The sequence below is a fragment of the Clytia hemisphaerica genome, unplaced genomic scaffold, assembly GCF_902728285.1.
Source record: "Clytia hemisphaerica strain Z4C2 unplaced genomic scaffold, Clytia hemisphaerica genome assembly, whole genome shotgun sequence".
Taxonomy (NCBI): domain Eukaryota; kingdom Metazoa; phylum Cnidaria; class Hydrozoa; order Leptothecata; family Clytiidae; genus Clytia; species Clytia hemisphaerica.
Genome location: NW_027103779.1, coordinates 82,177 through 94,875, shown reverse-complemented (window position 1 = coordinate 94,875; position 12,699 = coordinate 82,177). Strand labels below are relative to the sequence as shown.

Here is a 12,699-nt window from a genome sequence, read left to right as displayed (position 1 = left end):
TTAGTTGAAATATTGCTACTCAAAGTTTTTTTAACTCGATGATTACGGGTCTCTGTTTCTAATTTCTGAAATTCTTAGAATGTTTGAAGAAACGACGAGTTACAAAGAAACGGCTTTGAAATTTCGAGCTTTTTTGATATTTTTACTCGGTTTTTTTCCTTCTTTTAATTAAGTTTTCAAGTAATTTCTCATTTTTTAACTCAATTTTTCCTAAGCTTGAAAAAATTGATGAGAACTTTCCTCTTGTTGAAGAAAGAAAGAAAAAACTCAAGAATTCAAAGAAGGAAAATAAATCGAAGATTTTAAAAGAATTAAGAGTTAAAAGACAAAAAATAACTCTTTTTCTTAAAAGACAAAAAATAACTCTTTTTCAAGTTAAAAGAATCTTTTTCATTCAATCAAGGGTGGTTGTACCAATCTCTAACCTTTCTCAGGCAAGAAAAGGTGAAGCCTTTTGACGACAGATTGAATCTAGCAATTCCTTTGTTTACGGTTGATATTTTTTTCGAAATTTAGAGGTAAATTTTAGTTTCAATCTGTCATTTGTGTAAAAACCAGGTGAGCAGCTCAAGATTTGTTGACTTCAAATCCTAACCAAGGAGATTGACTTCTAGCCCTTCGGGCTTATACTTCATTGGTTGTACCCCGACTGGTCAAGATCCAAAAAGTTGGGCACACTCAACCTCGTCCCCGTGTATCCCAGGCTTTATTTACGTTACTGTGATTGACGTCAGAGAAAAATTATGAAAAACGAGGTTCCGGAATAAGGTGATCTGGCAAATATGGGCCACCGTATTATGTAGAAATCTTTGGAAATCTCAAAAGTCGACACAGAGACGAGCAGAGACTGACAGACAGGGAGCGAATGTGGTGATCTTGGCGTTTTTATGATCAAACAATCAAACATTTTATGAAAAAGCAGTAAGTATTAATCATTTAAAGGTTTTATTTTTACATAAGTGTTCCAGACAAATATTTCATTTCATATAAATAAGGCGGCTGTGTCTGCCTATTGTCATATTAGTGAGGTTAAGTAAATCGGCTGATCGGTAAAATCACGACGACGAACGAAAATTTAACAGGCTAGTGAGTTTCGACCAATCAAATTTCGTATTTTCACTAGCCTATTACATTTTTCGTCCGTCGTTGTTATTGTGCTGATATAAGCAAACAATGTTTTCCTTTCCACTTTCTGATCAATCTTGCTCCACATCCGTGTCAATTAAATATCGAAAAGCTTGCAAACGATATCTTCAGAGATCATATGCGCCTTATATCTTGTTATCATTAAAAAGATTTCTGCTGGAGTAATTAGTTATTCAAAAGACCTTCCTGTTCTCCCAAACAACTACATAGGTATTCTTTTCTTGTCCTCACTTTGAAGTGAGTCTTATTCACAGTCTAATCATTTCTTTAGGCTAACGTGATTGTCTTGCATATCTAATTACACCAGTAGCGGCCTGGCTTAATTTTCTTGGTGGTGCAAACTATGAAATTGGCGCCCCTGGTATTTTTGTCCTTATTTGCGCCCTCCACCATTAAGTGAAAATACTAAACTGTAAGAGCAGTGAGTGACTGGTTGAAAGTAACGCCCCTAATCTTTGAAATGGAAATTTTATACCTAGTAAGTCGATTTAGTCTATATTTTTGCATTCTAAAACTCTGATCAGAAAAATTACCTGATAATCTTTAAACTTTTGCGCCACTGGTGTTACTGTACTCTCTATTAAAGATAAATGGCTGAAATAGGCTTAAAAATGTAAAGTTGGGAGGAAGGGTTCCTTTGAATTTTTGCGCCGCAGGCAAAAAATTTTGGTGTAAGAAAGGTCAAACAGCTTAAAAGATCTTCTAAAACGGAGAAAGTTAGTCAGTACAGGGGGGGGTCAAGCAGTTATTATATAAACACTATGACAATTACTACCGTGGTGGTATATAAACCAAAATTTGGGAAAACAGTTACTCCACCAGTGGACTAACTGCAACTTTGGTGGTGCCTAAGCCCAAAATTGTCGATTTTGGTAGGATATGGTGTACTAAGTGAGCACATTTTTCAATTTTTCACTTAAAATTTTAGGTTTTTAAAAATTCCGGAAGCAAAAAAATTCAAAACATTTTTTTCAAAAGTAAAAAAAAAATCACAAAATTTTTTCTTCAATCTGTCAATCAAGGCATGAAAGATATTTTAACAAACTTGGAAAATGATTGAGATATTTAACTCTTGAACGGTCGTTAATAAGACGTACCCAGTAAAATGGTATCAAAAATGAGGAATTCAGTGAAAAAATAGCCAAATTTGGCATTTTTGGGGGTGGTATACACCAATTTTGAGGGTAAAATCAGTTAGTACATTATGGAATAACTGCAAGGGTGGTGGTGTCTGTAGAAAATGTCCAAAATTGCAGTTACCTGGTCAGTATAAGACCAAAAAAAACACAGCGAGAATCAACAAGTTTTGATCATTTTGGCAATCTCTCATTTTGGGGGTGAGCTTTCTCTTTAACCCCTGGTGTATACACAGCACTTCTCTTACTTCTGATTCAATATTGATCGAAGTTTTGAAAAAATTCAAGAGAAAGGATGCAAGAAGGAAAAATAAATTAACATTGTACTCATAGAAGGCGTTATAAACGTGCCGAAGTGCGCCAAATTGCCCAATTAAACATCAACAAAATTTTGGCGCCCCCTTAAAAAGCTCTTTTGGCGCCCCTCTCAGATCCTTCTGGGTGGTGCACTGCACACCCTGCACCCCCTGCCAGGCCGCCACTGAATTACACCATACTTCAGTAAATGCAAGTAAAACAGGCGGGAGATTAGATATTACCTATATATAAGATATGTTCAAATTACAATGCTTACTTTCTTACAAATTAGCATGCGATAAAGCTGCAAGTCCTCTCACGTGATGTGCAATAAAGTACCGTGAGATTGGGTAACTTGCATCAGTTGAGTCTAACATGCATAGCCCTCAAATGAATGACCTGGCTGGTCATTAAAATACAACTACGCAGCTCCGCTTGCAGCTCTACTCTACCATTTTTGTTTTGATTTAACTTTGTATCTTAATGACAAGCTAGGTCATTCATTTGAGGGCTATGTATGTTAGCCTTCACTTATGCATGTTACCCAATCTCACGGTATTAGGGTTTTATTTCTGTAATATGGTGCTGAAAAGGTGACCCTTTAAAGAGACTTTTTTGAAAATTGTTCTTCCATTTTTGAAAAAAGTCCTACCCTTTCGATAGACTTTTTTACAAATTTTTCTCTCGAGCGAAATCCAAAAAATTCCTGAAAATTGTGAATTTTCCTGACCCTAGAGAGATACTACATTGAATTTTTTGATTTTTCCAACCCTTAGAGAGATTTTGAAAGGGGAAAAAACTGACCCTTATCGTCCGCACATACCCAGCACCAATTTTTGCCTGAATACCCCCCCCAATTCAATGTCAAGGAATATATATTTTTAATTTTTTCAAATTCAAATTATCTTACATCATTTGGAATGTGAGGCTGTACAGTATATCTGTATATACTTCAATTAGCAGGAAATAATGATTTGAATGATTTACTCGTACAAATTGAAAAGGTGCTTTGACTATTCTCGTACTTTTAGATAAAAACTAAAAATATGGAAGAAATTACATTAGAGGACCTCGAAAATAGCGAATTTGAAGAATTTCCAAGAGAACATAATAATTCAAACGTGGTTTGTAAATGTTATTTTATATATAATGTAATGGGGTTAATTTCAATATCAACAGTTTTGCATTGACTTGATTTTAATAAAGTGAAAACAATTTGGAGATGATAATTTTCAGTTGTTGTGTAGCTTTTTGTTGCCAAACTATGCATACTGGTTGTTGAAAACACATTTAACTTTAAGTGTTATTTTGATGTCAATAAACATTTGAAAAGTTGCTTTTTGATTTCCATTAGGGATTTAATTTTGCAGATAGGTACACCCGTATCGGCAAAATTCTGCAAAGCTAATCATGACTTTATTGAAGAATATTATTCTTCTAGCAAGGCATCTGTCAGCAAGACATTCAAGGCCAAGTTTTCTTTCCCGAGGCATAAGATCATTATATAATAATTGCAGCATATCAAGATTTGGTAATTAAAAATTTGTAAATGGTTAGGAGGGATATCCTAGGAACACGCTTTTGAAGTCCGTTAATAAGAACAATAACTTTATTGCCATTTTTATTTTTTACATTAGATGAATATTACCTTAGAAGAATTGGATGCGTCAGAGTTCACTCTAGAAGAGATCGAGAATGGAGTGAGTGTTTTAAAAATCTATAACCATGTAAAGTTAATCCAAGAAAGAAAGCCTTAAATAGAACACGAGTGCGGACCAATCAGCATAGATGGTAATAGCAAGTTTATTTTTAAAAAATTGTTTCTTATTTGTTTTTCTACTTAGATTAATGAACAAGTTGAGACCAGTACAAATGAAACGATTGAAATTGAAACAGATGAAACAGAAGAAATCGAAACTGATGAGGTAAAGTAACTTATCCTTCAAGTTACAATTTTAATTTTTCTGTTATATTTTAAACCTGTGCATTACCTGCTTACATACTTGATTAATTAATTTTTGTTTCAAGATATATTTGACAAGTTTATTACAAATACTTAAATGTTTCTTTTGAAAAGGAGATGAGCCAAACCATTTTCCAGCCAGTTCAGGCTACTCCGGAACCAGAGGTATTTTTGTCACATTCTATACTACCTATCATTAAAAGTCCATATGAAAGCGTGATTGGGTAGTCTGTGATAGAGGGCACTTGCATATGGACATAACATTAATTATTGTTTAAAAAAATGCAATCGCTTTATAAAATAATTATTTTTCCCCGAAAAGTATTTTCAATCTGATTTAAATCAAAGTATTATTTTTTATGGATATTTGAATTCAAGATATTACTTTTAAATGCACATCCTTATTAAGATAAATTTCTCTTCTAACTTTGTACCTTGAAATAGTGCAACATGACCTAGACATACTTTGTCGCATTGTGGTAAGGTTGCAAGAAACATGTATATAAATTGTGTTATTTTTTTATTGTCTGTGTACTTTGGATCTTGCATCTGGTGCATCCGGTGCAGATGGGTGACTATGGTTTAAAGTAGATTCCTTTTGGAAATGGTGCAATGAATACATGTCAGTTTCTTTAATGGTCCAGATAGAGGTGCTTTATGATGTTTTCAAACAAGGAAAACTTTAGATTGTCACTTAATCTACCATACTATGCTCCCTTTTACTGTTGTAGTACTTTGAAAAAGGCCTACTTAAAACCCAATATTTCAGACAATACATTTATTAGCAACGGAGATTAGTGTAAAAGTGTTTCTTGTCCTGAAACTGTGCCTCTTCAATCAATTCTTTTTATTTCTTTTGAAAAATGAAATTGTGACATGATTATTTGCTATAGGTTATTGAAGTATCATCAGAAGAAGATGTATTAAGTCCAGAGACATCAGAAAGTGACGACCAAGAAGAGGTTTTTTATAAATTACTTTAATCTTTTGAAATTTGGCTACTCTTAGGTGCCAAATAAACGGGGGAGGTTCGAATAAACGGGGGGGGGGGGTTGGAAAAAATTTTCAATTTAAATAAACGGTGGGGACCTAATTACCGGGGGGTTGGAAAATGGACCTTAAAAAAACCCTAAAAAGGGTCAAAATAGACTAAATTTAGGCTTTTAGAGTAAAACAAGGAACTTTCCTTTTGGTAGCTGGGAATTTTTTCAAAAATTAATAAACGGGGGGTCCTAATAGGGTCCAGGGGGGGTGGGGGTGGAAAAAAATCGAAAAATTAACAAGCGGGGCGCCCGTTTATTTGGCACCTAAGAGTACATATCTTATTACAAAACTTTTCTCCTGTGCCGCCTCTTTATACTTAACCAATTTACTATCTAAAATGCTCTGACTCGTGATCTTTAAATAGTGGGATAACTTTTATAGTTAAAAAAGGTCCACACGATTGCCCATGGGAGTGTCTCACGAGTTTTGGGAAAAAAATCTGCAAAAAACAAGATTTTAGGGGTCAATCATGCTTCATTGATGTTTAAATGATGATATAATACTTCGGATCATTTTTTCTTCCTAATGATAATGCACACTCACAGTGAGCAAACTTTATGAACATAATTTTGAAGGCTTGAAGAGCAAGATGGAAATGCAGAAGGAAACAAGCACTTTTAAAAAAATTCAAATTGTAGGTGAAAGGTATTTCGATAGCTATTATTTTATCATAGTGCATATGCGTATCTTTCTGTATGTCTTTCTTCATCTGTATTCCCCAAGCAAATTTTGGTCTATTACATTTCAGGATTTAACTTTTCTTGGCTCAGATTCAACACAAACAAATGATCAGGTATCTTTTCTCTCCACTCTTTACTTGATGAAGGCTGAAGGGATTGGAGATTTTTAAAACGTTTTAGTCAGGTGGGAGTTCAAACAATTTGGGGTAACCCTTTGCAATCCGGGTTCAAAATTTACAGGTGTGGTGGTGGGTTCTGAGACTTTGGAAATTTCTTTCAGTATCCAAATATTTTTTTGAAATAAATTTTTCTTAAATCAAGATGAAAAAATCTTTATAAAGCATCAAAGCATGCCATGAAATTAAAAAGTCTTCATTAAAGGTATTTTTTTTATGGAAAGGTCAGAAGATGCTGTGGCGGCAATATCTCAGAAATGCCCACGTATGCCTAGCCTGGTATTAGTAAGCACATGCTTAGTAGCACTGTTTCCATTTTTAAGGTGGGGTTTTGAGGATTTTATAAAGTTAAGTATGGCTAGTCAAGCAGGTTGGCTGGTGGTCTTTAGGTGTAAAATTTTAAAGGGTCGTCTGATGGGGGATGCTTTAATGTTTTGTACTTATAAAGAAAGATTATGAGTAATTACTATGTACTTTTCCATAAACCACCTTTGTTATGTGCAGTTTTGTTGTTTTATGCTCAGTTTTGTATTCTGTGCACTTTTGTAATTTTTCTGTGCATTTCTTTGATTTCTGCGCACTCTTGTAATTTTTCTGCACACTTTTGTAATTTTGAGATGCACACTTTTGTAATCAAGTAGCTGCGCACTTTTGTAACTTTGACAAAAAATCAACCAAATTTTAACTTTGAAATAGTAGACTAAAATCCTAGACAACAAAGTTAAGCCTGCAAGATCGCAAATTATATCAAACTGTAAAGTTATACTTACAATGGTTTATTGGCTCACTGACGTAAAGATTTATGTTAACGGAGTTAAATCGAGTTAATCCGAGTTTCGAGTTTTGAAATGTGGCATAAGCCAGATATTCAAATCAGTTATTAGAAACCATCTTAAATTCAATCTTACCTCTTTAATGAATCAACAAAGCTCAATGATGATGCCACTTTTAGTTACTGAGAAGTGAAAAAACAACACAGTCTATCAAAAATATCAAAAACGTATCTGTTTTAGGTACAACTCAGAACAACTCGGACTAACTCTTCATTGTAAATATGACTTATTTGTGATATTTTCAGTATAATATGTAAAGTACTGTGATCTATAAATCATATAAAAATTAAGTAAAGTGCTTTTAAAAAGCTTTTTAAGTATCCTTGACAAAGGTCAATCACAAAGAAGACAAATCCGGAAAGAAATGTTGGATAAAAATGTTCGACATTTTTAGTGGATTGAGTCTCCCTACCCCAAGATTAATTCTGCAATATACACGAGCTTTTAACAAACATAATTATATAATCATAAAGCAAAATATTGTTTTATGTTTCATATTTTAAATTTCAATCATAAAACTTTTTAGGTAACAGAATGTTGTATTTGTATGCGTTCAATAAAATCCCACAGCAAAGTCTTTGCTATGAAATGTGGCCATATGGCAGGTGGAAAGTAGGTAGAATTCTTAACATTATTCTGACAATTTATATCTGCAGTATTTTTAATGCTCACTTTTTTGTATTATGTCAATTGCCCACAATATTAGGATATCTAATCCAAAATCGAGAATAATTAACCATGAATAGTTTTTGACTCTATAAAAATTGTTTTCAATGATCCTTTCAATAATAAGGCTCTAATTTTTCCTGGTTAGATGTGGGGAAAATATTTGTAACAGACGTATCAACTTCAAATAATAATACTTACTTTTAAAATCTTATCTCTTAGATGTCTTAGTCAATGGTTTGAACAAGACAAAAGGTGTCCTGTTTGTAGAAACATCGTTGAAGCAAAGGATGTAATACGTTTGTATCCGGCTTAAGGTAGCAGTGTTTTCAAATTTGCTATAATATTTTGTTGGTCCAAGTCCATTAGCCTCCTAATATAGATTTGAGATAGAATCCTCGGGAGATTAAATTATCGAGGTCAAAGTCACCAAAAACTTGAATAGGTCTTTAAAGATAGCTATAATGTTTTGTTTTTTTTCAAATTAATCATTCTTTCTTTTAATCATAACAACTACCTTAGAAACGGTCAGAACAAAACAAAGATTCTAAATTCTATAGCATTTATATCCTCTGAAAATGATTATAAATGTTTCATTTCGTCTATTTTTTAGGAGAAGCAAGTTTTCATCACGTCTCTATTTTATAGTACTTTTGAGGTTTTCTATACATTATGATTTTTTAAATAGCTTACATAACGTCGCCACTATTTTTTACCGTGATGTGATAACCAGTATTAGAGGGTCCGTAGATGATATACTTATAGTTTACAAAGGGAGACTAAATTACTAGCATGGCCATTGTGACGGTTCTACCCCCTCCCTTAAAATAAATCGCACTAAAATATTTTGTTTTGCATAAGGAAGGATTTTTGAAGTTTTTTCAAAATGAGGGGGGTATCAAGGTCCACATCGACTCTTGCATTCATGTATTATTTGATTTCCTGTTTTTCTTTACTTTACTAAAGGGTCCATATTACTTCTCACATTTACTAAAATAACTCTGAATTTCATTCTTTTTTATCCTAAATTTGGGCACTTAGTGTAAGTAGACTTACTTTAGTTACTTCACTTATTGAATTCGAGATGGAAATATAGCCCGGGGGGTACTAGGGTTGCGAGCTGACGAGGGGGGGTGCCACCCGACTTTCGACCCTCGGACCCTTACCGGGACAAGTTTGACCAAATTTCGATCTTTCTGGGGGTAAGTTGAGATTTTCCAATTTCTCCTACTCAGAAATAAATAATGCCAAAATATGACCCGAAAATTTTGAAAACTGAACTATTTTTAAGCTTTGTTTGCAATCCGTAAACTCGTAAACTGAACTACTTGCTCTAGTGTAAACTAGATATCACTTTCCCGCTTGTTTTCATGTGTTCCTACTTGTAATGGGCAGTCTTTTTTGCTTTTTTGTACTTTTCCCTTTCGTTCTTTTATTTTCAACTACTTGAAATGTTGAAATGTATGTATGAATTTTTAGCTGTAAGTAACTGAAAACGTTTTTTATCCTTAGTATATATTTTTATTTGTACATCATTCATCTTAAAAAGTTTTATCCTTCGTTTACAAAGATACATTTTCTGTAAATAATTGAAATGATCTTTGACATATGTCACAGTCTTGAGTGACTTAGGGCAAGTCTCAAAAACCTAACAGTTTACCCTAAGTTTTCGCTACCAATAGCAGCAAGATTCAGAGATCCACTTGGGACTCTAAAGTACCTCTATACCTTGAAGTTTATGAACCGGGTTGTTAAGTAATTAAATATCACCCCAAAAATTTATAATTAAAAAAATTGTAATCATGTCGTCGTAATTTGATCGAATTTGGTGACGTTATGAATCGTATAAACGCTATAATATTAAAAATACATGTCCAATCTTTCCCAAATCTGAACCAAAGATCCATCTAACTGAAATGTAACTTTTTGAAAAAGAATTTTTGGAAAAATTTGATGACTGCATTTTTTGATGACGTCATCAAAATTTTCAAAATATTTTTCATTGAAGAGTTTGGCACCATTAAGATGCATCTTTGGTCCAAATTTAACAAAAAGTTCGACAAGTACAAATTATAGAGTTAGAGCTAATTTACGATTTATGACGTCATAATTTGATGACGTGATAATTCACACTTTCTTTAATAATTAATTTTTAGGTTGATATTTGATTACGTAACAACCAGGTCCTGAAACCTTATGGTATAGGTCATCTAAAAATCCATAAGTGAATCCCTGAGAATGGGTGCTATTGGTCGCGGATTCGGGATTTGTGATTTAAAAAAAATCTACACACGCCCTAACTCACCCGAGGTGGTTATTATGTTAAGTTTACAGGTTATTTCACATCCAAACTTCTGGGTAAATTTGGGCACTGCTTCGAAATTCAAACTACAAAATCTAAGAGTACTGTGCAAAAAACATAGCCTTATCACAGAATGAACAATTATTTTCTTAACAAGGCCATTAATTATTATAGTTTATTGCGTTATTGGTTTATTAAGTTTATTGGTCTATTAATTGTGCTTGTAAAGACGGAGTACAAGAGAATAGGCACCATGAAACTATGATTTTTAAGAGAACTTTGAAATTGTTTTTATGAAAATAACGTATTAGTGTTAGTGGATGTTAATAGAATATTTGCAGAAAGTTTCATATTGAAAGTTCCAAATTAGTTTACTTACAATTATTTTATGAATAATTTTATTTTTGTGATCTCATTTCTAGAAGAAAAACATAATGTTGAAAGTAACGCACATGGGAAAGTTCATCAGTTTATACAATCGTAATGGGAAAAAGATTTGGACCGCTCACAAGAAACAGCAAGATCTTTTTTTTACGGAAATATTTGATCGAACTCCAATAAGCGATCTCGAGCGAGCTCGATTTCTCGCAGAAGCCGAAAATATGGCAAGCCACTTGGAAGGCTCCAAACATGACGATGGCCCAATAATTCTTGAGACCGATAGAGAACATTGTCGACAATGTAATCTTAAGTTACAAAGAAAGTCTGGCGAAAGAGAGGTAGTGGTTTACTGTAGAGATGGTACACGAAAAGCTATACACAAGATCAAATACTGCAGAAAATGTCAGCTTTCCGAGCATTACTCGTACCGTGTTACAAGCTACTACAGATATTTGGACATAAAAGAATACGAAAATTCAAAATATCTCTTCAGCAGCGAGAGCACTGCATTCGAAAAGGAGCTGCTAAGGGAATATAAATGGGAATTGGTTATTGGAAAAATGAGCTTTTCAACTAAAGCAAATATCTACAATCAAGTAAACAAGAACAGGTAAGTGGTAATTTTCTGATTAGACATACTGCATGGATGTAAAAAAACAGATTGAGGATTTAACTCGTACTGTACTGTCCATCGATCATTGGAACCAAACAGCTGCTTAGTTGCTTTGGGAAAAAGTAATTAATTTTGCTCATTTTTATGGAAGAGCTAAAGTTGGTATGTGTTTGAATAAAAACACATTGCAGTTTTAAATTTGTGCATCGATGTATAATTGTTTTATAAATCAAAAATAAGAGACTATGCTATGAAAAAAACACAAAATCCCTCACTTCTATGGGTTGCTGCTCGTAAATTCATCAATGAATTTTAAATTTTATTAAACCTTAAGTAAAGGTAACCTTTCATCAATCATCTGTCAAAATTTGAAAGCAGCCGCTTTTTTAGCTGTGAAAATTTTTTGTGGGTAATTGCCACCGGAGGAAGCCTATAGCTTCTGAGGATGGCATTCGTAGACACATAAGGAAGTTGGGCAAAAATCTCATAATTTTGCGCACGTTTTCGGTATCTTAGTTCCGCTTAACGGTAGCATTCTTATCTTACGGTTTCTCTATTGTTTTATCATCATCAAAAAGACTTTTTCTGAATTATTTTGATCTGATTACTCATTTTGAAATGCCAGTTTGTCTTCTAAGGAAATTCCCTTTTCTGGGGAATTCCCTTTTTATACCACAAGTAGTTATTAAGCGCTCTTCGTAGGTTAAAAGTATTACTCTACTCAAAGTATTTGAACAGTTATGTTGCTAAACGTATACATTAATAAATTAACATATGAAGAGCAGTATCTTCAGATATATACGCTTTTTATAGGAAAAACCAGTCAGTCATATGATTCTGGCTGGGCTGCTCTTAAATTTATATGAGTTTTTCAGCCTTAAATGTCAATATTAATTAAAATGGAAACATGTACTTCTCAGTAATTTCTGAAACCTGAGGTTCGGATTCTTCTTAATTTGTTCTTAGGTTTTGGCCACATTTCAGCCTCGTATTCTTATGAAATTGTTTTTATAAAAAACGTGTAAGACAAGGCACGGATGTCACTCTAAGTAGACTGTAAATCACTCCCTTGACACATTTGTTAGCATTTGAAAGAATTTTGTCTCAGATGAGAGGTCACTCTTAACAAAAATTACTGTAGGGCTAAGATCATTCATTTTGAAAGCAAATTCAACTCTATGTGTTCGTTTTGCTGCGGTGGCACCTTAATGAAAGTTATGGCTAGTTTTAAGAATGTATGTTAGTTTTAACCAACGCAACATCTTCAATTTTGAATTTGTAAAGTTTCTCTTTGTGAAACTAAAAATCTGCATATTTGTGAGTAAAAAATTACAAATATTAGAAGTGAAAAAGCTTGAAAATTCTACAAAGTTTTATGTTCATCGCCAAAGTTATGGGGATTTCGGAAAAAAAATCATGCAATCTTCACAACCTTGTTTCCCCTTCATACAAATAACCCCTC

The 12,699-nt window shown here is 33.4% G+C and overlaps 1 protein-coding gene across 1 annotated transcript; it reads left to right on the top strand.

The window, feature by feature from the left end:
• Positions 1–3,614: 3,614 nt before the first annotated feature.
• Positions 3,615–8,792, top strand: LOC136806182 (E3 ubiquitin-protein ligase RFWD3-like). The gene is made up of 9 exons (XM_067062742.1): positions 3,615–3,703; positions 4,217–4,279; positions 4,424–4,504; positions 4,657–4,707; positions 5,436–5,504; positions 6,335–6,379; positions 7,802–7,887; positions 8,164–8,258; positions 8,555–8,792. The coding sequence occupies exons 1-8, from the start codon at positions 3,626–3,628 to the stop codon at positions 8,255–8,257; spliced, it is 567 nt and encodes a 188-aa protein (XP_066918843.1). The 5' UTR covers positions 3,615–3,625; the 3' UTR covers position 8,258; positions 8,555–8,792.
• The last annotated feature ends 3,907 nt before the right edge of the window (positions 8,793–12,699 follow it).

What these genes read in the sequence shown, in the direction of transcription:
- LOC136806182 (XM_067062742.1), top strand. Translation starts at nt 3,626, where the DNA reads ATGGAAGAAATTACATTAGAGGACCTCGAAAATAGCGAATTTGAAGAA. An exon ending in AACATAATAATTCAAACGTG is followed by an intron (nt 3,704 to 4,216) that starts GTTTGTAAATGT and finishes TTTTTACATTAG; the next exon opens with ATGAATATTACCTTAGAAGA. An exon ending in AGGCTACTCCGGAACCAGAG is followed by an intron (nt 4,708 to 5,435) that starts GTATTTTTGTCA and finishes TATTTGCTATAG; the next exon opens with GTTATTGAAGTATCATCAGA.